This window comes from Platalea leucorodia (genome assembly GCF_965183815.1).
Source record: "Platalea leucorodia genome assembly, chromosome: 3".
In the NCBI taxonomy this organism is placed as follows: domain Eukaryota; kingdom Metazoa; phylum Chordata; class Aves; order Pelecaniformes; family Threskiornithidae; genus Platalea; species Platalea leucorodia.
This window is the reverse complement of record NC_138825.1, coordinates 9,462,326-9,490,103: the sequence shown is the minus strand read 5'-3', so window position 1 is coordinate 9,490,103 and position 27,778 is coordinate 9,462,326. Positions and strand designations below refer to the sequence as shown.

Below are 27,778 nucleotides of genomic sequence, written 5' to 3'. Positions count from 1 at the left end.
AGGCTTTAAGCCACTTTAATATTTGAATTTCTGAATTAACCGATCATCAGAAAAATATGCAAGATCTCACCTCGTGTAATTTGTACATTTCACATGCAGCTTACCAGAGCAATTAAAGCCTACAAAAAGTTTACCAGAGCACACATGAAAGACATGCCCAAGGTTTCTGTAGACACCACAACAAATATGGCTTAAACCAAGAAAAACAGGAATAAGGTTTGACTGGAAAAAAAGCAGCAATAAAAACACCTTCATCTACCCCATTCAGAAACGGTGTGAATATACTTTGCCTTTTTTTGGTTAAATCTGATTAGAAAAAGACAAAATACCCTCATCAAACAAACTACTGAATACAGAGAAGTTGTGTGGCCCGAGATACAATACAGGCCTGAGAGGCGCCTGTGAATCAAGAAAAACATGTCACTGATTATCTTCCGGTATATTTAACAGGAATATCTATTTGCACACTACAAAACGAAACTTGTAAAGCAGATGTCATAGATAAGATTGCTAAGGAATTTGGCATCTGTGTTTGACTCGGAGTAATTAAGTCACCTTTTAGGCTTTTCATTGCAGCCACTAAAAGAAATCTACGTAAAACTGGGGTATCACCACACGGTTACCCGAAAACAAGACTGGACTTAATTCAAGAGCCGATAATAGTGCAGACTAACTGTCAAAATGTAGAAATCAACATTTAAAACAACTTGGTGACTTTTACATTGTTTTATGCAAAGCAACTACTAGGTACCTGCTTTGCGTAAAAGTATTCCAGGCACAGAAAGTGCAACTCCCCCAAATACTAGCTCCTCAGAATTAGCAGCTCTCTAGCACAAGACTTCTACTCAAATACTAAGAGAATAAATCTACCTCTGACATTCTTACGATCATACTAACGTTGAGTCAGATATTGTGATGCAGAAGAATTAAGCGAAGCCAAGAAATTAGACGGCATTACATTAGAAGACATGTACAAGTTCGAGCAACTGAAGAGCAGTGACATTTCCCTGTTGACCCCAAATTCTCAACCTAGTTTCTAAGATCACGATCAGAAGGAATTAAAGAAATACATACAAATACCTGACACCTGCCTCACATTCAGCAAGTTCCAAAATTAAATATCTCCTAGCAGTATGCTGTACTACACTTCCCAATCTTACGTTACTTTTCCAGGCCGTCAACGAATCCATTCACTCTTCTGAGGGGCAGCCTAATTCCTTGCCCCTGTAATCCTGGAGCTAAAATAGTACGACAGCAGTTTAAGATGCAGGACTTCCAAGCTGAATCCAACTAAGATGATAATTTATTGAACCCTCACAATTACACAATTTTCACAACCTCAGCTCATGCCCCACTCATTGTTGGAACCAACGCTGTGGAAGAGTCCCACCACGTATTTCATTGCCATCACCCTGTCTGTCCAAAAGTCCAACATCGTACCTGGAAGCTGGAAACCATCTCATTTCCCTTCTGGTATTTGGACTGTCAAATCTGGGCACCTCATTACCCTTTGGTGTGAACATTCAGCTGTCCAGGTGCGCAACAGAAGGAATGAAACAAGTTACAAGCGAGCAAGGAATTCTTACAGGGTATCCAGAAAAGCAAGGGGTTACAGAAAAAAAAAAAAATAAGGGAAGAAAAGGCAAGTAAGACAAACATAGAAGCAGCAGTAATGGTACCAAGTAAGTAGCACAAACCACAAGTGTGACAGTAAATGACTCAGGTATTCAGAAGGTACTTGAAGAAGAGCAGGAGAGCATAACTCAAGTAAAACTTCCCATTGAAATGGGTAATTTTTATTATTAACAATACTCCAACAGCTAGAATTGCCATCATATATTGAACTCACAGAATGGCATGGGTCATGAAAAACACAGAACATGCTCTTTACCAAATAAATCTTGCAATGTTATGTAAGCAAAAGAATAAACAGTTATAAATAAAAGTATTGTTATGGAAGAGTATCCATTTGTTCCTTTAATTCTTCAGTCAACCACTAATAAGGTGCGTATTACAGCAATGCATTACAGTATTTTCTCCTGGACCTTTGAACACAAGATACATCTACAGAAGCAAACTAAAATTTATGTATTGACCTTAAATCTTGGTATTTAGTTACTACTCGAACTTGCTTTTAAGTTATTCCAAGTGTTTCTGGGACACATTTGCTTTCCCAGCTATGACTGTTGGTCACTGGTAAAACCCATGAAGCATGAGGAAAAAAAGTTGCAGGAAGGCTATTTATTCTAGTACCAAGAGTTTATTTTATTTAGGAATTTCTCTAATGATTTTTAACTTCTCTGATTCAGCTACAACCCAATACTTGAAGCTTCTCATGTTGAAGACAGTAAACCAAACATGTCCAATAAACAGAGAGAAACTGAGAACTGTTATCATCTAATTCTTGTACCTTAATGCAAAAATGTACACATTTTTCAACTCTAAATTTGCCAAGGGATTGCTAACATGTTGTCCTCTACTTTTTATTCACATACACAAATATTATCCAAATGTTGATTCTACAAGAGTTGAAAAAACTGAGAAGCATGTTTTTAATGGCCCAGACAATGTAATAACTGAAGTGCCAAATGCTTTAGAAGGTCTAATAACCTTTTCTCTTTAAAAAAAATAGAGCCAGAGAAAATGGAGGAGTTTCACTTGGGATTAAAAAAATCTTACCATTATATTTAGCTAATACACTGCTGTCCAATCAATTTATGGTTTACTTTGAGGAGGCAGAGGCATTTTCCATTTTCTGGCTGCCACAATTTTCCAGAGGATACAACTACCTAGTGCGATACATCCACAACTCCTCAGCATCTCTCTTACAATTCCACCTAGCTGTTTAAAACCAATGACATAAGCCTGCCAACATACTCTCCCGTTCCACCTTCACCTTTTGTTGCAGCCTCCATTCTGGGACTACGTCATAAACTGTACTCTACCCCATACCGGCTGATCAGTTCTATCATTGTCCCTTGAAGCTACGTAACTTTTTGCCCAACACTTTCAGTTACACTTCTTGGAAGGTTTACTAGAATTCTGATAAACCGCTGAACTTGTATCAGTGCTCAGTTTTTATGTATGACCTTAACCCAAAGGTGAAAATACAAAGGTACAAGGGATGGGTCTTACAGCTGCTGTTAATATTCTGACTCAGTATCTCACCTGAATGCTAATCAGCAGCAAACATTAAGGAAGGCTACAAGCATTTTGTAGTCAAAAAAGGGCACTGCTGGAAAAGAAACACAGCTTGTTTTAACTTACCTTTGGAAGGAGAAGATTTCAAGTTTTACATGTGTTATCTCCAAAGTAGCCTAAATTTGTTAATCCTGCCTCTAAAGAAAACACTCTTGTGACCTTCAGTACTGAAGGAACTCAAAAAAAGATTAATACCTAATTCTTGAACATGGCATTTAAATTGCAGACATCAGAGATAATGAACCCAGGCAAAGGGGATTGCAGGATTTGGGATTACAGTAGAGATCAGGTCAGGTTAAAGCTGTTACAGCATTCTGGCATTGTTGTTCTTTGCAAGTATGCAGAATAAGCATTACAATTCCCTTTGCCACATTTAAAAAAAGAAAAAGTCTTACTACAAAACACCTTATTTTGGATACATTTATTCAATTTGCTCATAACAAAAGAAGTGACGATTCTTTAGAAGATTCTCCCCTCTCGGATGTACATCGGGTTCTACCACATCCCCCCCTCAGGATGCAGAAGGCAAGAACGACTGTACAAGTCTTAGGAAAAGCCTGCAGTTTACTCCTTAGTCACCATCTAATCCAGCCATGGCTCTGCTCAAGCTCTGTCAGTCATTTTAAGGGAAGCCACTTGTCCTCTGGCTGGCAGTTGGCCAGTCACTTCTGCTATGCTTTATTTAAATCCTCCACTGTCCACGGGTCTCCTCCAAAATGAGATATTAATGGCTTAAGGCCATCACAGTCAAGTAGCTATTCTAGGATCCCACAGGGAAGCCCTAGACCAAAGAAGCAAGAAGCGAACCCGAAACTAGAGATAGCTACTGTTGCCAAAGCCTCTATCAGACAGGAAAACTAAAGGAATCAAGAGTGTAATTATAAGAGGGTTCAACCTTTATCTTTAATATGCCCTTTTGCTTTATTAATATTAAAGGAAAGATAGAAATAAAACATGTATCTAGTCAAACAGAATAAAAACACTCGTTTTGAATTTTAATGTTTTGAATTTGAAGTGTTCAGGATCAAAAACCAATCTGTAAAGTCTGTCCAGTTATAGGAGGGATTATATGATTTATATTCATATCTATAAATGCCATAGCTTTTCCTGTCTGAACTCTGTTACAACTGCAGAGCTTTCCGCAAAAATCTAAACTTGCATGACCTTGAAGGTACAATAAAGTACTTGGTTTAATCACATACCTATACATACACACAACACTATTTACTCATCTGCAGACAAACTAAAAGCGTCTTCAAGAAAAAAATTGTCACCTAAGACAGAATGAGACATAAGGACCCAGTAGAAACACCAAATAAAACAGTTCGTAAAATTGCTGAAGAAGAAGGCATAACCATAGGTGGATAACAGTTTTACTGCAAACTCCCTTTCCTGAATTTGGGGGAGAGAAGGAGCCACCAAGTCAGAGCGTACAGTTAGCACTGATAGTATCATTCACTAGATAGGTGTCTATCCCCCAGAAGTTATCTTACACAAGCTTGATGTAGACATAAGACAAAATTAACGGATAACTGGATTGCTTTAAACTTAAGTCCATTGTGGCATCTGTAATGTGTGAATATTAAGGTTTTCTGCTCTATTTAATGATCTCACTGACAGAGCTTGCAATGTCAGGTAGAGATAATTATCAATGCTGGAGGCAAACATAGTGCAGTTTTTAAAACAAGGTGAAGCAGAGAAAAGATTGCGCCACATTTAGAAAACTAACAAATAAATCTCATTATTTGAAGAAAAGCAAACCCTCGTATATATGAGAAACCACACACTCTCATACAAAATAACAAGATCTCTCATTGCAAAAACTTGCATAAGCACCGCAGTCTGCAAATAGAACTTGAGAGAAAGAGTCACGGGAACAAAAGCGTTAACTTTATGAGCTAAGATATGATTCTATGTGTGCTAGTAGAGAATTTAACTTTCAGCAGTTCCCAGCTACCACCCTTTAGAGGCAATGACCCAGTCTACTTATGCAATCACCACAGAGCGGCATTTCTAAAGCTTGCATCACTCTTGAAAATTCTCAGAACCCTGTAATTTTAAGTGCATAAATGAATAATGAACTCTTCAAAAGCCAAGGAAAGGAGTTTCCCAGAAAGACTCTGAAGCAACTCAACCTTCGGTAGGGGAACAATAAAGTTCTGTCACCACTAAATCAAAGTAAGTTCTGATGTAATTAAGAGTTCACATTACTAAGTCTTTGGGGTGAGACAGGTTGGTCCTCCATTGCTTCTGGAGAAGTCACAAAAAATTTGCAAGACACTCGTTTATTTGTTCCACTTACGTTAACATATTGGTTTCACCCACAAAACCTCTTACTAGGTTTACTACACAAGGCTCTTCACTGAAGTTTATTCAATTTCCTTAGCTAAAGAGACCACAGCAGCCTTCTTTCCCAACTTTAAAGATAATTGCAATAAATCTTCTCAACCAATCCACTCCATGACTGTGCTGTCACATTGACAAAGACCATGCTAGTGAAAAAGAAAACAAGACCACGCTTGTCCAACCAGAAAATTTTTAATCCAAGTACAAAACAAGACAGAAGATACAGCTAAGATTGCAAGGCAACAGACAGATCAATGACAAATTTAAAAAAACAAACAAACCATAAATCTTTATGCATAACAGAAGTAGAGTTGAAGAGTTTTAGAGAGCATTTCAAAGAAGGAAATTTTGCTTGTAAGTATATAGTGCAAAAGCTTATAATAAACAGTATGTGAGAAAGCATAAAACGTGACTGAAGATGATAACAAGTAACTAAGGTGTCATGGGATTATCAGAGTTAACAGTCAACATCTTAATAACAAAGAAATGACAACAGGTAGGGTGTCAAATAGGCCACAAATTCTTTCAAAATCAAGGACAACTTACACTTGAGGGAATACTAAAGGGACACAAAACCCAAAGCATATCATGTTGATCTTGTTCTTAGGGACAGTAATGGGTATAAATTGGGTATCAGCCATATATAATTTTCTCTGGTTTGTCTGATTGATAAAAAGGAATGTTTTCTCTTCACTGGTGAATATGAACATAGAAAATCCAAGCAACTGCAAGCAGTAAATTGTGTACATGCTTGCCTGAGAGAACAACTTGAGATTTGGAAAAATAAAGTAATACATAGAACAAAGGAAATAAAACTTCATTCTCAACATCAAGCCAAAGTATGCAAGCATCACAAAGAACCTGGAGGGACTACGAACAAAGTCACACAGTTTTCACTAGTAATTAACAGATTATACTTAGGCTATTATTTAGCATCTTATAGCCTGTCAAATGAAGAAACACAAAACTACCCAAAAGAGTCAAAACACCCATTCTACAGGTAAAATATTTATTAGGCAATTAAAGCTCTTTCAGCTTCTCCCTTTCTCCACAACTATTTGGAGATAGAACAGTGTTTTTCTGAAGTACCTTCCCAGAAAACAGACAACGTTCAAAACTTCCACTCCAACACAAAGCAATAAAACAGTGGTCCAGCAAAACTGAGAATTAATCACTGGCTGACCTACATAGAAATAGGAACAAGCAGTTACTTTACAAGAAGATAGGAACTTGACCTAAAGCCACATTGAAATATAATTTGCTATCTATAGATATACTCTCATGAGACTGCTTTCAATTGCACCAATTTAATTCTCAGCACTTCCAGGTACTATAAACCCAAGAAGAACTAGGGAGCTTCAGCAAACAGCTCTCTAGAACAATCCCAGTAAAAACTCTGCCAGGTTAATTGGTAGTTCAATACCTCCCTCCAAAGTTAACAGAAACAGTCAAAAAATTTGTTATTTTCTCAATAATACTTCCAGTCAAGCAGTCTTGTCACCGGATTGATGAGGGGTGTGAAAGGTAGGCTTTCTTTTCTCTGCGTTGTTTTTTAAACATGCTTTAGTATGTTGTGGAACTTACTGTCACTGAAAGATATAATACTTGTTACCATGCTTGCAAATTTAAACTTGCTTTTGGAGTTATTTTCAAAAAGCTAAAGGCAAGTGTTCTCAACATTTGTAGAATCAAAAACTCTCTTAGAAATATGATTTGTGACACTCCAAATACAAAAAAGTGAATAAAACTAAGGGTGGCTCAGTCTTCTGAAGTTTCTGAACTTCCTGATTTTTGCTTGTACTAAGAAGATCAGATGTAACACAAAGCCCTAACTCTACAGGCAGGAAGAAAACTGATAATCATTAGATCAGTTTCACACTACTGCTCCTCAGCAACGCTGCGAGCATTAAAAAGGAGTAATAATACTTCTCTTTGCAGAGGGTTTTCCAAAAGCAGAGAAGGAGGTACAGTAGTCACAGAACTCCCAGTAGAGAAAACAAACCTCCTCCCTAACTTCTGCAAGAAATGGCTACAGGCCTCCTTGTGACTGATCAGATATATCTCACATATGTATCAGGCTGAGGCAAATATGAAAGATGAGAACCTAGCTGGAAATGAAATGGAGCATGTTATCCCCCGACAGCAACCGACAAACATACAAATTAACGTATTTGTTCCCAACGTAGCTGGTGAAGTTCTCTCGGTACAAACTGTTCTGGAATTGTTTTTCTGAAAAAGATGCACTGCATCCGATCAAAGGAAAGCAAAATGAAACATAGTAAAACACAGAAAAATACCACGCTGCTTTCAATTAAGGTTTTCACTGCTATAGAATATTCCAAAATCTTGAAACAGTTTTCCTTATATGACCTGTGTCACGGGAGAAAATACTGATTTTTTTTTTTAATCATAACGCTGAGGCGATGTCCATTCAGGAGTTGGTTATATGAAGTAATATTCAAATGCAATTTAAAAGATAGAATATTTTAGGTTAAGTTCTTCAGGGCAGGAACCAACTTGTTTCTTATATTTATGTACAGGAATGCAAATATTTAACATTCATTATCAAATAGAGATATCTAGCACTTTTGCTCCAAGCTAATAATAGGGTACTCAAAAGATTAAATTAGAATTCCAACACAGTGTCAGTAGCTTATAAACAATCACATGTCAAATCTTTGAAGAACTATCCAAAATATCATTTACTTATAGATGTTAGCATTATTTTTGGTAAAGATTCATAGCATTTGCTAAAGAAAAAAAAATTCCTTCATCCTGTCAGAAATCAAAGCTTATTAATTGCCTTAACTAGCAATACAATTAAAAACAGCTGTCCTGAAGAGCTATGAATTTTCATAAGTTGTAAATGTACATAAAAGCAGGCATAAAAGTACACACAAAGCAGCATTAGAAAAATTATTGCAATTTATAGGGTCCACAGGTCCCAAAATAAGTCAAGTAGATGCACCCCTGCAGAGCTCCAGTGGCTTCCAGTAATAATTACCAGTTGCTCTGGAGGCTCACCATCAAGAATCTAGTCACCCTAGTCCAAGGCCCAGTAAAAATAACTGCATCCACCCCCTAAAGACTAATTGACACAACTGTGCACGTACACACCATCTGCCCACAGAACCACAGGCTACCATCTTATCTCTTCATAGGCTATACTTCCCAAAATTGACTGCTTGCAAACCTTAAAGGCAGCATATAATATGTATACATTTGTACACCAGTCTGTAATATGAACTGCAAATCAAAGAACACCTCTAATTTTAAAATAAGTGTTTTAACTGCTCTTTGTGAGATGCTGGGTAACATGGACTGACTTCCCAAAATATTTATGACACTGCACAGATGGTAAACAATACCTCTGAGAAAGTGACCAAGATAAAACTATTGCGAAAAATCACCCACTTTCTCACTCAAATTGATTCTTCCCAATTTTTCTGGAATCTTTAGCTGCTCTGCCCCCCACTATAGAGCATTACAGTACTACAACATCATGACATGCAATGCCTAAATCTTAAACCACCATCTACTTCCCCTCAATTTTAGTCCCTTTTACTCACGTGACTTTTTGTCTTCTCACCAAGACAGGGAATTTGGCCACCTTCTAGCTCACTGTTCATTTTTTCAAAGCCTCTCAAAAGAGAATTTTTCAGAATTGAACTCTGGCAAACTCAGCTGCACCAACACCAGAGTTGCACTCTAACATTCAAGACTACAAGATCCAAACTTACCAACCTTTCACATTTTATAAATTACATTTGCCACTAATCTGATTTTTCAACGTACTGTCTGAAATAAAAAACCAACGCCAGCAGTACACAATGCAAATGTTTTAATCTTACTACTAAAATAACCAAACTTAGTGTTTTGAATAAAATACTTCAGGAAAACTAACACCCTTTTTATAAGAATCCCTGAAAAAAGTTTAAGAATAAGTAGGGAGCAGATATTTCACCAGAGACCCCTATGAAGAACAGTGATTAGAGTGCTAAGACAGTCTACTTAAGTCAAATATAAAAATCAAGTCTATTTATTCATATGGCCTTTTTTATTGCTGTTTAGAAGTTCTCCTATTTATCATGATTTTTTTGCTAGACTTGTTAGCAGATCTACATTGCATCTTCTATCTACAAAGTGTTCCTTCACTGTTATCAACAAAATTGACCCATGACACCAAGGTGCTAAGCCTGGTAAGCAGCAGCTCAGTACTAAATTAAACTTCCCCAAGAGAACATCATTACATACACAACACTGAAAAAGCTGTTCAGTCATCATGCCTACAAAGTACATGAGTTCTCCTTCGTAAGTTCAGGCCTAAAGTCGTATTCGTGGAGTTTGTTTCAAAAAAACTCCCTTTAAAGTCCCCTCTGCAAGCCATAGTACCACTGAGCACAGGGAATTCAAATTACTTCTTTCACCTTCAGTGATGCTATTCAGAACCTACACAGTCAGCAATGAAACAACAGTTGTTTTGTCTTTTACTACCTATTACAAAAAACACAAAACACCTGATAAACGTACACAGAGGAGGCATTCACAGGGTGACAATGGAGAAGGGGTAAAAAAAAGAGAGATGTAGCTGAGGTCTTCCTTCCCAAAGTTTCCAGCTGCTTAAAACAAAGGGTAAAAAGCCTCTGTATTTGTCACAAATATACCGGAGGAAGAAAAGAAGTTCCACAGCATTTAAAGATGATCCTAAGATTATATTCCTGTGAGAATCACAGCTGAATACACTTTTCCAGTAGCTGGGTTTCTTCCCAGAAACACATTAACCCTGGCTTCCTATCTGTTACCCCATCCCTCCCTCTCCTGCCCCTCCCAAATTCTGACTGAAGTTCTTTAACTAACAAGTGTCTTACTACATTTTTTAATTCCTACTTTACCTAACCTAGACAATGATATAAAGTGTTTGTGAACTTCAAGCCGACTGCATAAGCTTTTTAAAATAGGCACAGTATCAGCTTACCGGGGGAGTTCCGGTTCTTTGCCTTAACAGGTTGCTTAAAAACATCCATCAACACAGACCTCACAAACATTCACCTGAGCGTATTAACTGGCACAACCTGTTTACAGCTTGGAAGCCAAGATTTTTATTGGCAGCTCATGAGCAATGCTGTCCTTTAATCCAAAGCATTTAAAGGGTTTCTGAGACTTCTTTAAGACAGTTCAAGATTATTATTTATATCGCTAGGGATTCTTCCTTATTTGTGGAACAGAGTATCAATAGCAGGGCCAACTCACTGTCAAGTTACAAGCAAGTCAGATATAGTCTCCAGCCTGTTTTGCACCATCTACGTAGTTTGCCCAAGCAGCTAAAGTAACAATGTGCTTGTGACTGTGCTAGGTACAATCTAAAAGCAACATATAAAACATTTCAACAGTCTTTCTGTATGTGGAAAAGGCCTAATAAAGTATAGTTACCAAATTAAAATTTTCAAGTTACACATTTAGGAAGCTACATAAAATGTCAAGATTAAATTTTCCTAGAAGAACTGTCATTCCAAGAATTAATTCACTTGTAAGATGTGGGTTTTATTCTTACACACACCTGAAACTTTTGAAAACAAACAAACAAAAAAACCCTAGCCTCTCCGCAGACTTTTGCTATTCAAATTATATAGAACAGACCTGAATAGGAAGACAAGCCATAGTTTAAGCTTAACCCTGGTTAAACTTATCTCGATATTCAATATTACTAAGGAAATATAGTATTTCAAATGGTGCCCAAAATAATCTAGCTACATCATACATCAAGCAGAAAATATTTCTTCTAGTCTTGTACTTAAATCATTACAAAATCATGAATTTCAAGTCATTTAAGCTCCCTGATCATTGATCCAGGGGAAGAGCTGTGAAAACATTCCCAAAATACTTCAACTGGTATACTGAAAGATCTATCTATTCCAGGTTAAAAGATGTCAGTCCGTATCCAAGACTGTCCCACTTCATTCAGCACATTAAGGCAACCTTTGTAGCAGATCTTTCTCAAACTGCTGGCGTCAAGATTACTTTAGGCCACTGTTTAAGAAACCGATTAGCTTTTATGGGATATAAAAGGCCCACTTCCAGGTCTAATCTCTAAAAGAAGTCCCTTTAAGTGGCTACCGCAATGCTACAAAGATGTTGAAAGATGGTAGTGTATGACCAAGCTTTCAACCACTACACACCATCACATGCCTTAAGCTGAATGGACAGTGTACAGCACGTTTTCTAGTGGCTGCATTCTAACTCCAATAAATCATCAGCCCCAAGACATCAAAATTCGTAGCAGTCAATTTGATTTAGACTTCGTATTTTATTTTCAGCGCTACAAACACGTTATCCATTTCCGACATCACATACTAATGTTAACTTCTAAACAATAAAAAGGTATAAGTTATGGGATAAGTTATTACGCTGCCACGACCTCAACCTCTTTCATTTGTAGAACAAGGACAATATTTACCAGCTTCACAAAAGCACAGCAAGATAAGCTCTTATGGTCTCTGCGAAAGAAAGAACATGTTTAAGTAATTTATATCATCGAGTCAGCCAATAAAATTCTTACCATTTCCAGGTGTTCCACCTTTTTTTCTGTTTTAATTAACAGGGGTATGCAAGTAAAACAAGATACTTATTTTCTTACAATAGCCTGCTCAGAAGGTTCCAACTGCATAACCTTTAAAGTATAAGCACTCTTCACTTCTCTCTTTTGATGTAGATCCATACCTCTCATCATTCCTTCCCCATCACTTCAATCTTTACTCCCCCATCCTTGCAGTGCTCGCTCCTCCAGAGCAGAGGAGTTTCATCGTGACAAGGACATCACACAGTAGCACCTTCCCTATTTCTGCTGATGATTCTGGCAAAGAACTAGCACGTAGGAAGCATGGGAACAGCCAGCCCCCTTTGCCCCTGTGGTCTTTCTGTAGGGAACGCGGAGGAATAAACAACCTCAGGAGAAGAGAAAAACATAGGCCAGAAGAAGGAAAGGATGGAAAACAGGGAAATGTGTCACTAAATTAATTGGCTGCTAATCAACAAAGAACAGTGCAGTGTCATTTTCTTCCCAATTAGAAATTCACAAATTATACTACCCAGAGCAGGGAGAACAGGATTGGAATGAAAGAGGAGGGGCAAGGAAATCAAGAGCAAATTGCTTTCAGGAAGTCATATATTAGCTCAAATTACAAAAAAGTTTTTCCTATGAACACAACTTTTGGTCACCATTTCATATAGCTAAACCAAAGTCTTAACAGTTTCATGCTCAACTACCATTCAGACTTACATTTTAGGAGAGGATACAATTTTCTTTAACAAAACTCAGTTAAACACAGGCAGTAAAAAAGGGGAGGGAAACCAAAAGAATTCTTTTACTAGCAGGGCAATCAAAGCAATGTTGAAAAATCTTATGCAAGTGTAATTTATGAATTACAGTAGGAGAACACTATTAAGCATACCGACAATTAAAAAAAGCTATTCCTTCTGCAACGCTGTCAGGTAAGCACTGATTCAACATCCAGCTGCAAGAAAGCTGTGAGATATTCATTGCTAGATGCATTTCTTCTTGAAAGTATGTATTATGTCAATCAAAACTGATAAATAATTTTCTTACAGTAGCCTGGCTACAGCTTAACAGCTTTTTGTGTGTCTTCCTGACATACAAAAATGAGGGAAATAAGGAGGCAGAAGCAGACCAAGAAATGGTTTGGCACCAAAACGTGCATTTCTGCCTCACTTGTTTCCCGAGAAATACCAGAATTACTGAAGCCTCCTTTTCTGGCACTGACCAACAGAAGATAGTCCCATCTCCTTTCAGATATGAATAAAAACCCCAGTTTAGATGTTATTAATCTCACTCCCTTAACGGTTCCCTTTCAGTGTTCAGTCAGATGCCTTAGTAGATGAATATTCTGAAGCTCCTGAGGCATGCCCACCACAAACCATTTTCCCTTAAACTACTCAATTTTCATTCCTTCCTATTGTTAAATTAATAGTTTAACCATATAAAGACAGAATTCTACTTCTACCGCAGAAACAGTGAAAAAATATAATTACATTTTAAAGAGTCTCTTTCCTCCTCCATCAACAGGAGCTGTCTTCCTTTGTAGGTCACAGAGTTAAGTAAGCTTGCATATTCAAATTGGCCTCTAAACTATGCCTCTGAAAATTATTTCCAAAATAAAAGATTTTATTAAACAAACTGGCTTAAATAAGCCTACCAAATACTTCTTAAGACCTACACATGAGCTTCACAGTTTGAATCCTAGACCAGTTATTCCACCAGTAGGCTGTAAGACATAAGACAGACCATGTGAGTGCCTCTCAGTTCCTGCCACCTGTTACAAAACTCAAGTGACTATTCAGATGTTTGTAATGATAGCAGTGAAATTATGATTTGGTAATGGAATAACTAGTTTTTTCTTCAGCTAGAAGAAACCAACTTATTTAATACCCTCCCTGCTGAATAATAAACAGTGATTCAAGATGGTCTTCTGGGGTTTTTTTGTTTTATTGCAAAAAATGCTTTGGTGATTCTTGGCTTCAGCAATTTAGAAACACTGTTAGATCAGCTTCAGCTGGAGAAAATGCACCAGAAGCACCATTACTCAAGTAAAGCGAGTCGAAACAACTGAATAGTGTCTAGCTAAAAAGATGGGTGCACTGTGTAACATGGTTTGGGTGATTCCAGTGGAATTCTGCGTCTTCTGTCCTACAACTATAAAGCTCAAGAGCTGGATATGAACCAGAATACAGACCACCCCAAGAAAACAGAATTCATCTATCTAAAACCAAGATTATTTAATAGCAGCTATCTGTGCTATTTACCCTTTCCTAGAAAATACTACTCATAGGAAAAACTTGCTATCTGACAGAAATAGCATATCAACATTACTTCTAGCATTATGTAATGGACTCATCATCTTATGCTCTGCCTGATAGATTATTTTAGAACTGGCTATACCAAAACATGCAGAACTACATTCTCTGACTCATTAGATGTTTATGTTTTATCTTAAGCTACCTACTATGAACACAACAATACATTCACCTCTTTCTTTGCTGTAACTGTCAGCTCTCTGGTCCTGTGAGAACAGAAATGTTACTCCGAACTGTGAAAAAAGCATTGCTCTACTCTAACAAAGCAAAGGCTGAAACAAGGTCTACTCTACTACTTCATTAAAAGTTAACTCTTTCAGTGAAAACATCCACAGGGTAATGACAGTAAAAAAGAATGGCAACTGAAATGAAATGTTGTGGTTTTTTTTTTTTTTAATGTTTATCACCTGTTTAGTTTTAGTTTGTTTTTCAGACTACAAGGCACCTAAGATCAGGTGTTATCAGAACCAGCATACTGATACAGTGAAAATTCTCCTGGTGTTGTTACTGCTTATATGAGCAAACACACACCTTTACTGGTAGAGATAATATCCAGCATACCTTTTTTTCCAGCATCTGCATTTACACATTGCAATCGATCATACACAAATACTGTTCAAGAAGTCACAAAGTAATAATCAACATGATTATACCATCAAAAGATGCTAGGACAACTTTAGTCAGAATGGAGGAAAAAAAATAAAGTTAATCGTACATGAAAGTTAGGTTCATTACCAGTCACTAACACACACGGCCATCATGGTTAAATAGTTTTTTCTTTCCTTTTATGCATGTTAGCATGTCTCAGCAGGCAAGTCTTTGAGAACAAAATTTTCACGGAAGACCCAACTAATGGCAGTATGAGCACAACGGTTGTGTGGAAGACGATCGCTTTCCATCTATATAGTCACAGCAATTAGCAGTATTGCAACCATGGCGTAATTTCCAATCATAACTTTTTTCTTTTTAAGTCTCAACTTCATTAATACCTTGTTGTCAACATAAGAGCCTTCTTTTCTCACAGTCTTAACGTACTCCAAGACTGCGTGAAGACATTCAGCAAACACATTGGTTTAGTCCCCAGTTGAAACCAAACTTTTATATATTTCAAAATATTTCTCCAAATGCACATCTAACAGGCATTCAAGTGTACACGCAAAGACAGCCTGAGCAGACGCATCAGTTTCTGCTACAACTTTATTTTTTTAAAAGAAAGACTGCAATCCCCTGCTTAAAACCAAAAGGAAACCCATTTTCAGCTCCCAGGCCCTGTGAGGTCTAATGTGAAATGTGATAAACAGCTGGCCTTGCTCTTAAAGTGTTAAGAACGAAAAAGCTTAAAGCACTTCTATTTCTTCAGCTGTAAAACCAAAATATTGCCAGAGTCTTCCTGCAGCCAGGGTACTGGATAATTTAGGCTAAAATAAATGTTTATTAAAAAAGGGCGTTGATTTCTTGGCAGCAGTGAAAAGCAGGAGACACCCCTAGTGTCGACGTAAAATACTACAGGACTCCATACTGTATCTCTGGGTTAATTTTACGGCAGTCAAAGGGAAATTTAAATCGTCATGATTTCAAAAACAGAGCAACTCAAACACACACACCTGGACATACCGCATACCTTCTTCCTGCAGTCTCAAAACCCACATGCCTATCATATTTGAAGCGTCAGCTTTCTAAACCCGGACCAATTAAAGCAGACATTATCTAGCCTGTCTCCCTGCCATGGGCTACGTGCATTATAGCTTTCCGGTCTGCACATGAACAGAAAAACGCTGCTGCACCAAAGGCGGGGGGGTGGTGGTGTCGGGGGGGGGCACCCTATTGAGATTGCAAAACAACCCCCACAAGACACCGCTACCAAAATGCCGAGCTCGCTTAGGGCGCTGCCGATACATCTGGAAAGCAGCTGAAGCGCAGGCCGGGGAAGGCGAACCCCCGGACTGAGGGGAAGAGGGGGCGGGGGTGCGGTGAGGGGGTGCCGGGGAGCGAGGCGGGGACGACGGACGAGGGGAGAAAGGGAAGGGCCGAGCCCGACGAGCGCTGCCGGGGCGGGGGGGGAGGCGGCGGAGGGAGTAGGCGGGCAGGCAGCGGGGCGCACGGGGGCGAGGCAGCGGCCGTGGGCGGCGGAGGGGAAGCGGGGGGACGCGCCTGCCCCCGGGGAGAGGCGCGGGGCGGCCACAGCGGCGGCCCGGAGGGAGGGGGAAGCCCAGCGAGGCTCTCCCCCGCAGGAGGACGTGGACGGCTCAGGGGCGGGAGGCGGAGGAGACGGGTCAGAGGCAGGGCAGCAGCAGCGAGGCGGAGCGGCGGTCGGGCCGGGCCGCGGGGCCATTACCTCGCCCCCCCACACCCCCCCCACCCCCGCGGCCCGTCCCGGTCTGGAATATTCCGGCGGGGCGGGAGCGGGGGGCTCTGAGGGGAGGGGAAGCGAGGGAGGGTCCTCACCATGGCGGCGGGTGGGCGTCAGGCGTCTCCCCCGCAGCTGAATCCACCGAGCCCCGGCCTCGCTGTAGCGTGTTCGGCGTCGCCGCCGCCGCGCCCCGGGCCCGCCGCTGCCTCCGGCTCCGGCTCCCCTCACTGCGGCAGTGCCTCGCGCTGACCCGCAACGGCGCGCAGCGAGCGAGGGAGGGGGGCGCGAGCGGCGCTAACGCTCAGCAGCGGGGGCGGAGCCTCCCACATCCGGGCACCCGCCGCGCCGAGCACCGCCCTCGCGGGGGGGCGGGGCGCGGCTGTGACGTCAGGGAGCGAGGCGGGGGCGGGAAGGGAGAGGAGGGGGGGACAAAATGGCGGCGGGGTGAGGGCGGGAGGGGGTGTAGGTAGGCGGGAGCGGCTGTGACCGCTCTGCCGGGCTCCCCAAGAGCGGGGGACAGGCTTTGTGAAAGTTGGGACGTGGGAGTCTCGGCTGAGGGGCTGCTCTGCTGCCAGGAGGTCCCTTTTGCAAGGCCCTGGATGTTGAGTGTTACCAGAAGATAGGTCTGTGCCTGCTCCCTTAGGCCTCTGCCTAGGGAAAGGTTCCCTCAGGCACTTCAGGAGCTGTTAGAGCTGCTGGTTGTCCTTGTTCTCCCACACACCCTCTGCTTAGGCTGGTTCCACTCAGCTCCTTCATAAGCTGTGCTGCTGGAGCCCTTGCTGCTCTAGCTTCCTTCCTTCCTCCTTGTGTTACTTCTGCTCTCTGCAAAAGAAAAAAGACTCAAGGCAGGGAGAAAGCTCAGCACAGGTGGGCTGTTGGAAGTGTGGCTCTGAGTGGTGCCTGCTCTCCTTATGTTCTGGCTGTTATTTTCCGCAGGTTTTTAATCTTATATTTTAAGAGGCTATCCAGGCTGGAAGGTGATCAGTACTGAACAGATTTTTAGGGTATTGTGTTTCAGTAGTGTTAATAGGTAGTTATACAAAACTAAAGGAATTGTGCTGTGATGAGATAATTCTTAAAAGTGTTTACGTGTATGTTTGTGGTTTTGTGCCAGTAGTTAATGTTTTGTAGCCCTGGATAGTTTACAAAATAAAATGACTGATAAAGTTGAATGCAAACTAAGATGGAAGATGTCATCTTAGTAACCCCTTTGAGGCAAGATTTAGGGCAATGCAACTGCTTGCATAAGTAAGGCTGACCCTCAGGGAGTGATCTCTATATATTGTAAAGTTTTAAGTAGGCCAGATGACACCTTTAAAAACCTCTGTGAAGGGTAAAGTAAAATAGTGAGTGAAGATGGGTTGATTTCACGTTCCCTTTGCTGTTTTTGCCCTTCTTTCTGTGCTCACTGTGCTGAATATGTTTATTTTGGAGCACCATGACACAGCGCATAACACAGTGACAAATGAAGTGGTGAAGTGAAAGTAATAATTAATATAAAATATTGTTGTGTTAATACTGCCAAAGAGAAGATCCAGTACCATGTTGATGTTGTTTTTTTCAGGCATTTGGTATTTGGCTCACAATAGCTCGACACTTTGCCAGGGAAATGCAAATAGGTCCTGCCAAGTTCAAGGTGAATGGCAACCTAATTTGTGGGGGAAGGGAAGACTGGATTATTACATTAAAACCAGGTTAATTTTTTAGGACCATAGCCAAGCATGAGCTTTCCAGTCTAAAAAGGTCATTTCCTCTCCCCTCAGCTTCTTCTGGAAAAGGAACTGCCTCATCACTGTTGCCCTGTCTGTGGGAGCTGGTCTAAGGCTAGCAAAGGTTACCTTAAGAGTTCCTGGAGAAACCTGACATCTTGAAATCAAATGCTGATGTGCAAATGCTAAGATGAATGGGGAATCTCCTATACGGAAGCCTGCTCAGGAAACTAGATAAATAAAGAGTGACCGTGAAGTTCAAGAACAGATTAGAAGTTCTCATCTAAAAGACTGAAGCAATGCACGGCAATAAATGTGCAGTTCTTAGAAATTATTAATGACTGACGAAGGTTCTGTTCAGAAACTGATATTCAGCATGCCTTCATATCTGCAGAAATGGGTGAGCTTGACTGGGAAGAATGAAGAGTGGATTAGAGAGATTGGACAGAAAAATCTAGCAAAAATAAGTAAATGAAGAACGTGGTGATGAGTGAAACTAAGTGGTGGTGAACAAAAGGTAATTTGCACCAGAAGAAAGCAGAACAAACACTAATGCATAACTGTAAGCTTTGAGTTAATAGCAAATCAGGAAAACAGGCCTTGCTGGTAAGAACCTGGGCCTGGCCACAGTGAGAGGTTATACATGGTAAAATGGTCTGATCCAGGGAAGGAATTTCCTGCTTTTTTTATTAACAGATACAGGTGGCTAGGACAACTCTTCTTTGGGGGGAAAAAGAATTCTAGTTGCTAGGATGTCTCAGGATAAAACATTTCTAGATTTCATTGAAAACTAGTATTAAAACTGACTGGACTCTAGCCAAAAAATAAAAAGTAATAACTTAAGATCGCCAAAAGGAAAAGAAATTCTGATGTAAAACAGTCTTGCTGCTTACAGCTCTGTCACTGCAGCCTTATCTAGCAGATGCAAATCTGGAGTAAAATCAGCTAAATGAAGTTGAATATGGCTAGAATTTCTATTGCATAATGTAGTGGGACTAAAATAAACAGAAATGAGGAATACAATACCTAAATTGTTACCTTTTTAAGTTCCAAGTAGAAAGAGCCAAGAACTTGGGAAAATATAATTTTTATCTTGTAATGCAGTTATGTCACTGCTAGTAGTTGTGAAGCTCTAGATGCAGTATGCAGATGAGCTAATTAATTTATAATTCATTTTTCTGTTGTGTGAATGCGTCATAGTTGCTTTTCTTTCATATCTGACTTCTAAAAGGTGGAAAATGCAAGATGGTATTTGTTAGTGTGTAGTTAAGAGGCTGTAAAAAACCATGACTTGCATTTAACACTTTGCATTATATTATCTGTATTTCTGACTAGTATTTTTTGCAGATATTGATATTTGAGTGGTTTTTTTAGAGTAAGTTTCAGACAATTAGGTGTTTTGTTAGTTTCTGATTTTAGTAAAGCTCCTCTGCAACATAATTACAATCATTCAAACTAGGATAAATATGTATCTCCATGTAATTGGAAGCTGGTTTAGCTACAGATAAACAAACAGGTATGTAAACTCTGTACCTGTTTGGTTCTTCAGTGTTATTAACAGTAATGATGTGGCTTGCATAGTGCTTGTCCTAATGTCTGGAAAACAACTTCTGTGCTCCTGCTTATGTGTCTGGACTCTAGCTGCAGTTCTTTTCATAGCATGCTTCTTTTAAAGTGTTATTTGTGATGCCTTATCTGTTTCTGAGTTTTGAGGGTTTTTAATATATTATGTATCTTTGATCCCCTGAGCATATCCTTCTTTGTCTTGCCTTGTGCTGGTTTTCATATGAACATTCCTTACTCACAAACCTAGCTGGATGCAAATTGTATGGAGCATTCCCCTCTCTGTTAACCCAGGGTGAGGGCTGCCACCTAATTAAATAATCTTCTGCCCTGACCCTTAACAGGCTGTAAGCAGCTTTTCCCAGCAAAGCAGGTAGACTCTTGGGACAGTGCAGTAAAGCTTGAAAATACACGATTTTTAAGCATATGTGTGTTCTTGTGGGCTCCAGAAGTGTTTTATAAAAATAAATAAACTCTTATTCTTCTTTAGTGCTCTAGAAGGAAAAAAGGAAAATACCTTTTGTGAACTGGCTTTGAGGGAAAGTGCTTTCGGCTACAGTGGGTGGGGGAAGCTGTATTTTATCAGCAAAAGAGGAAGCCTTTTTAGATAGAAATGAAAACTGTCCTTTCTCAGAATGTTTGAATAGCTCTAATAGTGCAGGTCCTCAACTCTAATGTCTGTAAAACTGATGCACCATATTTATTAATCTCATTTCATTTGTAATAACAGGCAGAATAATAAGCAAATCTAAAGATACAATACTGACTAGAACTGACAAATGATTGGAAAGATAAAGTGCCTCTCATTGTATTTCTCTTACACCTACATCTGTCGTTTCAGTTGAAAGAAATCAAAGGGAGTCTGCCCTTATTTTCTTGCATATTTGTGAGAGCACGTATAAATTGCCAAGATTTGGGAGGAGATGATACATTTCAGATCCAGTAAGGCACAGCTGAAAAAACTGGTCAAATGAAAGGGTTAGGGATGCAAGGGAACCCTGCTGTCTTTACCTAGCAAATGAAGAACAGGACTCTCCTTAAGACCAGAGGAAAGGTGTGGGCCACAGAAGCCTTGTGAAGCTGTAGGTTAATAGGGTGATTTTTGGTTACCCGTTGGTTCATTTTGCATCACTGCAGGATGCTGGATTTCAAATTGCTAGAGCAAGTGCAGATGTGTAGTTGTCTCTAGCATATGTGCATTTACTGAAACAGCGGTTGTAAATGCTTCTGATCTGTGGACCTTGCTGCCCAAGGTGGTGTGAATTGAATGTCCTGGTAGTAGGTTTATTTCTTTGGGTACCCTTTTCAGCTCTTGGTGGTAATTAACAGCCCCCAAGGACTTGAAGCCACAGATTGAAAATAACTGCATGAAACTTTATTTTTTTCTTAACTGGGTTATAAAGAGTGGTCTTCTCATTTCCTAGACTTACTGCCAGTTCTGGCTAGGATAAACTTGGGATAAAAATGCTTTCTGTATCTTTGACCCTGTGCCTGTAATCGCATCACTGTATCGGATAGCTCTCTGCAGAACAAATACATGGAGACAATTTGCAAGAAAGATTGAGACTAAAAGGTTACATTTTTCTTGAGACTCTTCTGTTTGCATAATAATTTCATGTAGTGATCTTATTTGCCTAGCAGCTGATAAGATTTCTTGATGGCATCCAGCTGTAGCTAGGGGTGGTATAATTGGCTGCTTTTTTCTGAAGACATTTGTTCTTGGGAACTCTGATAAGAGCTGTGGGCTGACTGCTCAAAGACCTTGCAACAACTGGAAGTAAGTGCTGCAAGCACAAGTACAGTGTTGATTTTTTTTCACTGATGTGCTTGTCTACCACTGTTGTAAAGGCTTATTTCTTTTGTTTAACTCTGCTAGAGATACACATGCATCGGTCTGACTTGTGAAGTTCTTATCTTCCTGCAGTAACTGATTAGGCAGTAGAGATTGGCCTGCACAGGATATTAATGAGCTATTAATGTATGTAACTTCAATCTTGTGGAAACAATCACTTGAACTATTTTAACGTGGTACCTGTTTTATCAGTGGTCATGTGTCGGCTGACCGGTTCAGGTTCGGGCCAGTACAAATTCTGAAGGTGATGACTCGGGCAGCAAACTAGACTGGTAATTTAATAGTGAAACAACAGAGTCTGAACTGAAACAATGCCAAAAGGTCTTAATTTGTTCGTTCTTTTTCTTGTGGCAGAGACAAAACTGGGGAATTGCTTGATTGTTGATCCCCTAACAGTTTGAGTTGGGGACAAGTTTTGAATACCAGTAAGTAACCTGACTCTTTCAAAACTAATCAAAATAGATGTTGTTGTCCCATGGAGTACCTTTTAGCATATCAGTATGTGTTGTGGGAAGTTTAATGAATGTAGTGTGAAGTTCTCTGTCTATTAACCCTTTTTGTTGTCATGGAAGAGAAAAATAATTGCATTAACAAATGCTGTCTGTGGTATGATATGGTAAATTGCATCCGTCTTAGTTATGCATTTTTCCATAGCTTTGATTGCCATGATCTCAGTGCTCATGTCATCTGTTTTCATTTACAGTGCTGTCATCTGTGTGAAAAATCAAGTAGCTTGTTAGAGCTTTCAAGGAGAACATGATGCAGCATGATCACGTGTATTCATGTAGATGTTCAAGGCCCCCTCAGCTAAGGAGATGTGACCACACTGAGGTAAGCACTGTGCACGTGTGATTCTCCACTCTGTGCCTCTGTTCCATACAGAGATTTTCTTAGGAGGTTGTATTGAGGCCTGTGTGGTTTGTAGTTTCAGTTCGAGAAACAGGAGGATGTATAACCCCAACTAGGCTTGTTTGCCACAGGATGTAGTTTTTTGCCACAGTAATTCAGAAGTGCATCTAAGAACTCCCAAGGAACTAATTTGGTGCTAACACAGAACATCACCTGTATTTTTGTAGCTGTGACAGGTTTTACTACTTTAGACATGGTGAAACTGGGTTTGGTGATGTTCTCAAGGTGCAAAACATTTAGTCTATCATCTGTGCCTGTCTGTCAGTGTTTGGATCATCATTGGATACTGCCTTTTTCTTACCATGGTAGTCTTCAGATATTCTGGATCTGCATCATGGGACTAGAAAATTGCTTCAGGTCTTTGGTGGTGGGTGAAGATGCAGTCCTGCTCTGCTGCTTTCAGTAGAAGAGTGAAGTTACTCTCACACTGCTGGATGGGGATTCTGTGTTTTGTTCCCATAAAGCAGGTTCAGGCCCTGAATCCAAAGTGTTTGGACATCCTAGGTTTTATTCTTTCACCCTGATGCCAGAAGGGATAGATTCTGCCACTGAATGCTTGGTCTTTGCACTTTTAGCATAGTACAGTCACCTAAGGAATCATAAAAAGGTTTAGCTTCCTGGCATCCTCCTCTTCCTCAGAGAAAGAGTAGTGAAAAGACAGCAACTTTTTTTGTGCCAAGTACTTACAGCTGCTGGGAGCTCTTGCTTTGCACAGAGGTTAAAGAATCCCTTACAGGAATTATAACTTGGCTGGACTTGCTGTTAATCTGTGTTAATCTGAAGATCTTGTGTGATTTAAGTCTTTGGGCCTTCGTGTTGCAAAAGACTGCCTAATTAAAAGGGGCACTTGCCAGGGATGGGGTGCAGCTTGTTACTGTGGTACGCTGTAAGTCATGATGCTTCTGCCTCCTACCTATTTGGCAAAGTACCATCTACTTTCTGGTGTGGAATGGATTTATAATTTCAGTGGATTTAACATTAGCTTCTGATCAATCGTGCTGTTGCTGAATCCTCCCACAAGAAATTTCCCACAAGAAAAATGGAGATTTTCCTTTTCTGAAAGGACCTGCAGAGTTTCCAGAGGAGATTTCAAAAGTCAGAATGACGACATTTGCTCATATTTTCATATCAGACTTCCCCCCCCTCACTATTTCTGTCTCCCTGCAGACAAGAGGTATGCATAATGAAAGTGAAATTTCTAAGTAAACACCATGAAATTTTGGGTGACTTAGTCATAGAGTACTATTATTCTTTCCTCTGTCAATAGGGAAGAATTCTGCTCTCTGGACATTGTGCATTTTATTTTGGAGCCTGCTTTGCACACTGCAAACAACTTCAGATTTTGTAATATAAAGCACCACCACTGGAATTTTACTACAGCCCAAACACTTTTACCACTGGATGATAATCTCCTCAAATGTGCTGTCTCTAGTTTAAGCAGCATATATCGTACAACAAGAGATAGTCCAGGCTGTCCTCAATGTGAAATCTAGTTTCAAAAAACCCGCTCCTGTAAGCCTTGTCTGTGGCAAGAAGCATAACACCAGTAGTGATTCTAAAGCTTTTCAGCTGGTGGGGAACTCAACAGAACATTTTGTGGCTTGGGTGCATGTGTTTGTGCATAAATAACCAAACAGAGGTTTAAGAGAACAGTATCACACAGAAAAGAATAGTGCAGATTACTCATTATTAGGATAATACCAATGAGATGAGATTTTCGACACCTGTTTGTGTTGAAAAAAAAATCATATTATTGTGTAAAGAACTTCACCTTTGTGTTTTCCCATTTAGCTGAAGTTGCCACCTGACCCTTTCTGCAGACTTAGGGATAGCTGGTAAAATTGCAATGGAGAGTTAATGCATAGGTAGGGGAAGTACACAACTGTACTTCACAATGCTGTGAGAGCTCTGTAATGCATGTAAATCTCGGTATTAAAAAAATACGGAAACTTGTTTAGTGTTATAATAAGCGTGTTACCTCTGAGTAGTGTTACAACTGCATGGGTTGAAACTGGACAAAGATTTAGTGAGGTGTATGCAGCTCTGCTGGATCCGCTATTCCCAAGGTAACAGCAGGGGTGGATAAGACAGTACTGCCATTCTGACAAACTGTCTGAATGTAGTTGCAGTCAGTGTATTTTTCCTCTTATAGCTCACACCAATTTTGGACTAGAATAAACAACACTTTAGTGGCTTTTTGGTCAACGTAATGTGCAGTTTTCTGGCTGATTTGTGCTCACAGGAGTATTTTGCTATCTTCCTGTTGCTAACCAGCAGAGCTAAAAGTGTAGGACATGTCTGGGAAATGTTTATGTTCAGGCCCTCTTGTGAATAGAAACCATTCTGAGAAACACACCTCATGGCATGGTGAGGCAGCATGCTACTTACTGATTTCAGTATACCTAGCAAAGAATAAATACAGGTCATCAATACTGTCTTGCTCTGCTAGATATGAACTCTCCAGCTCTAGCAATACTTCGAGCAAGACCTCACTAGCAAACAACTGAGAGCTTTCCTTCCCTGTGCCTGTATCCTGTGATCATACCCTAGGATGACTAATTAATGCCTCAATACCAGGGAATACATACCTAGTCTTCTGCTGATCCAATAGAGTAGCAGTTACTACTGGATTTAGTTAGGGTCAGGGAAGAGGGAAGGAATGCTGTTAGGGAGGAGGAGGAGCACGTATGTAATCTTGGGACTGAACCCCTTTCTCCCTCTGCTGACCAGTACAGTCTGGATTGATAACGCGCTAGATGTACCCACATCTGGTACAGCGAGAGAATTTGTCCAGTGTGTATGGAGCCTTCCTCTTTTTCTCAGACACATAAATGGAAATCTACCTTTCATGTTGAACAACCTGCAGCCCTTCTTGTGTGGGCTGTTAGAGTTTTTTTTTTTTAAGCACTGCTGTTCTCTATTTGAGCATATTTTAGATGAATTCTCCAGGGAAATAATTTTCAGTATAATCTCCTTGTCAACACTCAGAAGCCTTTGGATACAGCCTAAAACTGTTTGTTGCAAACCTTGGGAGGTCAGAGCCTTTGAAATAGTTGTGTGGAGTAAGCAGTGTTTTTAAAAATAAAACAAAAGACTTCCCCAGATCTGAGCTGTGTTCCTTTCAGAGCCTCCCAGTTCCTGCAAAGTCTGAGTGACCCTGCAAATGGACTTCTTAAAGAGAAAATGTTGCTAGCTGATCAAGGCCCCTGAAGGTGCTAAGAAACAGCAGAGAATGTCTAAAGCCAGTAAAGCTTGTGGTACTAAGATGAAAAACATCCATCATTGAAGCAGTCAGAGCTGGAATCTTCTAAAGCGCTTGGGATATGTGGATAAAGCACTAGATTCTTGGGAGTTCTTTAACTGAACTAAAATACAACTTAACCAGGGACTGTGCCATCTTTTAATTCATGTTAATGTGGAGTGAAATGTGTATAAGGATTAAAAACAAACAAAAAAAAAAGAACTTGCAGTACTGTAACTCCAGGTTTGGGAATATAGCTTGTTTGTACAGTGTTCAATTAAGTATCTGGTTTGTATAATCATTAAGGAAGAACTCGCCTCCCCAGTGGCAAGTCCTTTAGTTTATTGGTATTAGTAACATTCAGTGCACATTTTACTGCTCAAATGGTTAATTTGTTCGTCAACATGTACATTTATATTGTTCTGAATATGTGGGTGTTTGTTCTGACTGAATGCATACATCTGTAGATGCATGCTATAGAACATAATGGAAGCTTAAAATACTCAGTTCTTGGCATCATAGTAGCCAGTTTAAGTGTTTGCTCAAGATCTCCATTCATGAGTAGCCAGCTTTGAGTCTTCTCCTGTGTATCTCATGACAGTTTTGGGATAATTATAATTTGAGAGAGTTTGGGTTGGGGGTAACTCTGCAGATAACTTCCAGTTAAGAGATGAAAATAGTTTCCCAGGGATTGTCTGGTTCCACTGAGCTATGAGATTGAGCTGGAAGTGTGCTGAATCCCTGGGCAGACCGATGAAAGGCTGTTGCTGTGAGCAGCCCCTGTTGCCCACTCCCTTAGAGCTAGTGTATAGGCTCTCCAGCATCCTTACTGTCCCCAAGTGTGGCTCAGAAACCACATCTTGGTCAAATGTGTCCTAATCTGTAGTAATGTGCTCCTGCCTGCTGCTGTGGGGATGAAGACCACCAAACAGGTCCAGACGTTCTTATCTGCATAAGGTTTAGCTTACGCCCTGGTATTTCTGTTCTGTTTTATGGGATTATTAAGCACTTCAGTACTAAGTTTCCTGTAGAGTTGGGGATGCCAAACCTAGATCAGGACCACAGTGATTCTTTGCTACAACTATTAACAAATCAATCACTTTAACATCTGGGAGGTGGATAAGTGTTAACTCCAAAGGCTAAGACAAGTTCTCTAGTATACGTGCTTTTCTGGATGTCACTTTGGGGACAACTCCATACTCTGTTCACACCGCTGGGTTTAAATAGAGGATTTTTACCACGAAATTTGTCACTCATTTGCTATGTGACCTTACACACTAGGTATCTCACATGGGCATGTAACCTTTAAGGCCTCTTTTGAAATGTCCTCTGAAAGGCAATAGCACTACTAGATGGAGGATTCAGAAATTATTATACAAATACGTAGTGTATTTATATGTGCATTGATATTTACATAGTATAATCCATAATTACTTACAAAAAACCCATGATATTCAAATATGTACAATATATGGTAAATCCAACATTGCTTGACATGTCCAGCCTAACTACTTTTCTTTGTAGAGAAAACAAACAAACAAACAAAAAACAAACAAACAAACAAAAAAACAAAAACAAACAAACAAACAAAAAAACCCTAAGGATTCTTCTTGACTTTTAAAAGTTTCAAAGTGTAGTATCAACAGTGTTAGGTGAATTTTTTTATTATCTGCAAAAATCTTCATAAGAGAGAAACAGAATAGCTCACTAATAAAATTTCAGGTATTAAAAGGGAGAAA

General features: G+C 39.8%; 1 protein-coding gene across 2 annotated transcripts in view; it reads right to left on the bottom strand.

The window, feature by feature from the left end:
* The window catches only part of PPP3R1 (protein phosphatase 3 regulatory subunit B, alpha), a 39,835-nt gene extending 22,742 nt beyond the window's left edge, over positions 1-17,093 (bottom strand). For both annotated transcript variants that reach the window (XM_082307968.1, XM_082307966.1), the window contains exon 1: positions 16,861-17,093. Coding sequence is in view for 1 of the 2 variants with exons in the window: in XM_082307966.1 (XP_082164092.1) it covers positions 16,861-16,863 (3 nt within the window). In the remaining variant the exon portion in view is untranslated. The remainder of the gene's footprint in view (positions 1-16,860) is intronic.
* Positions 17,094-27,778: the final 10,685 nt, after the last annotated feature.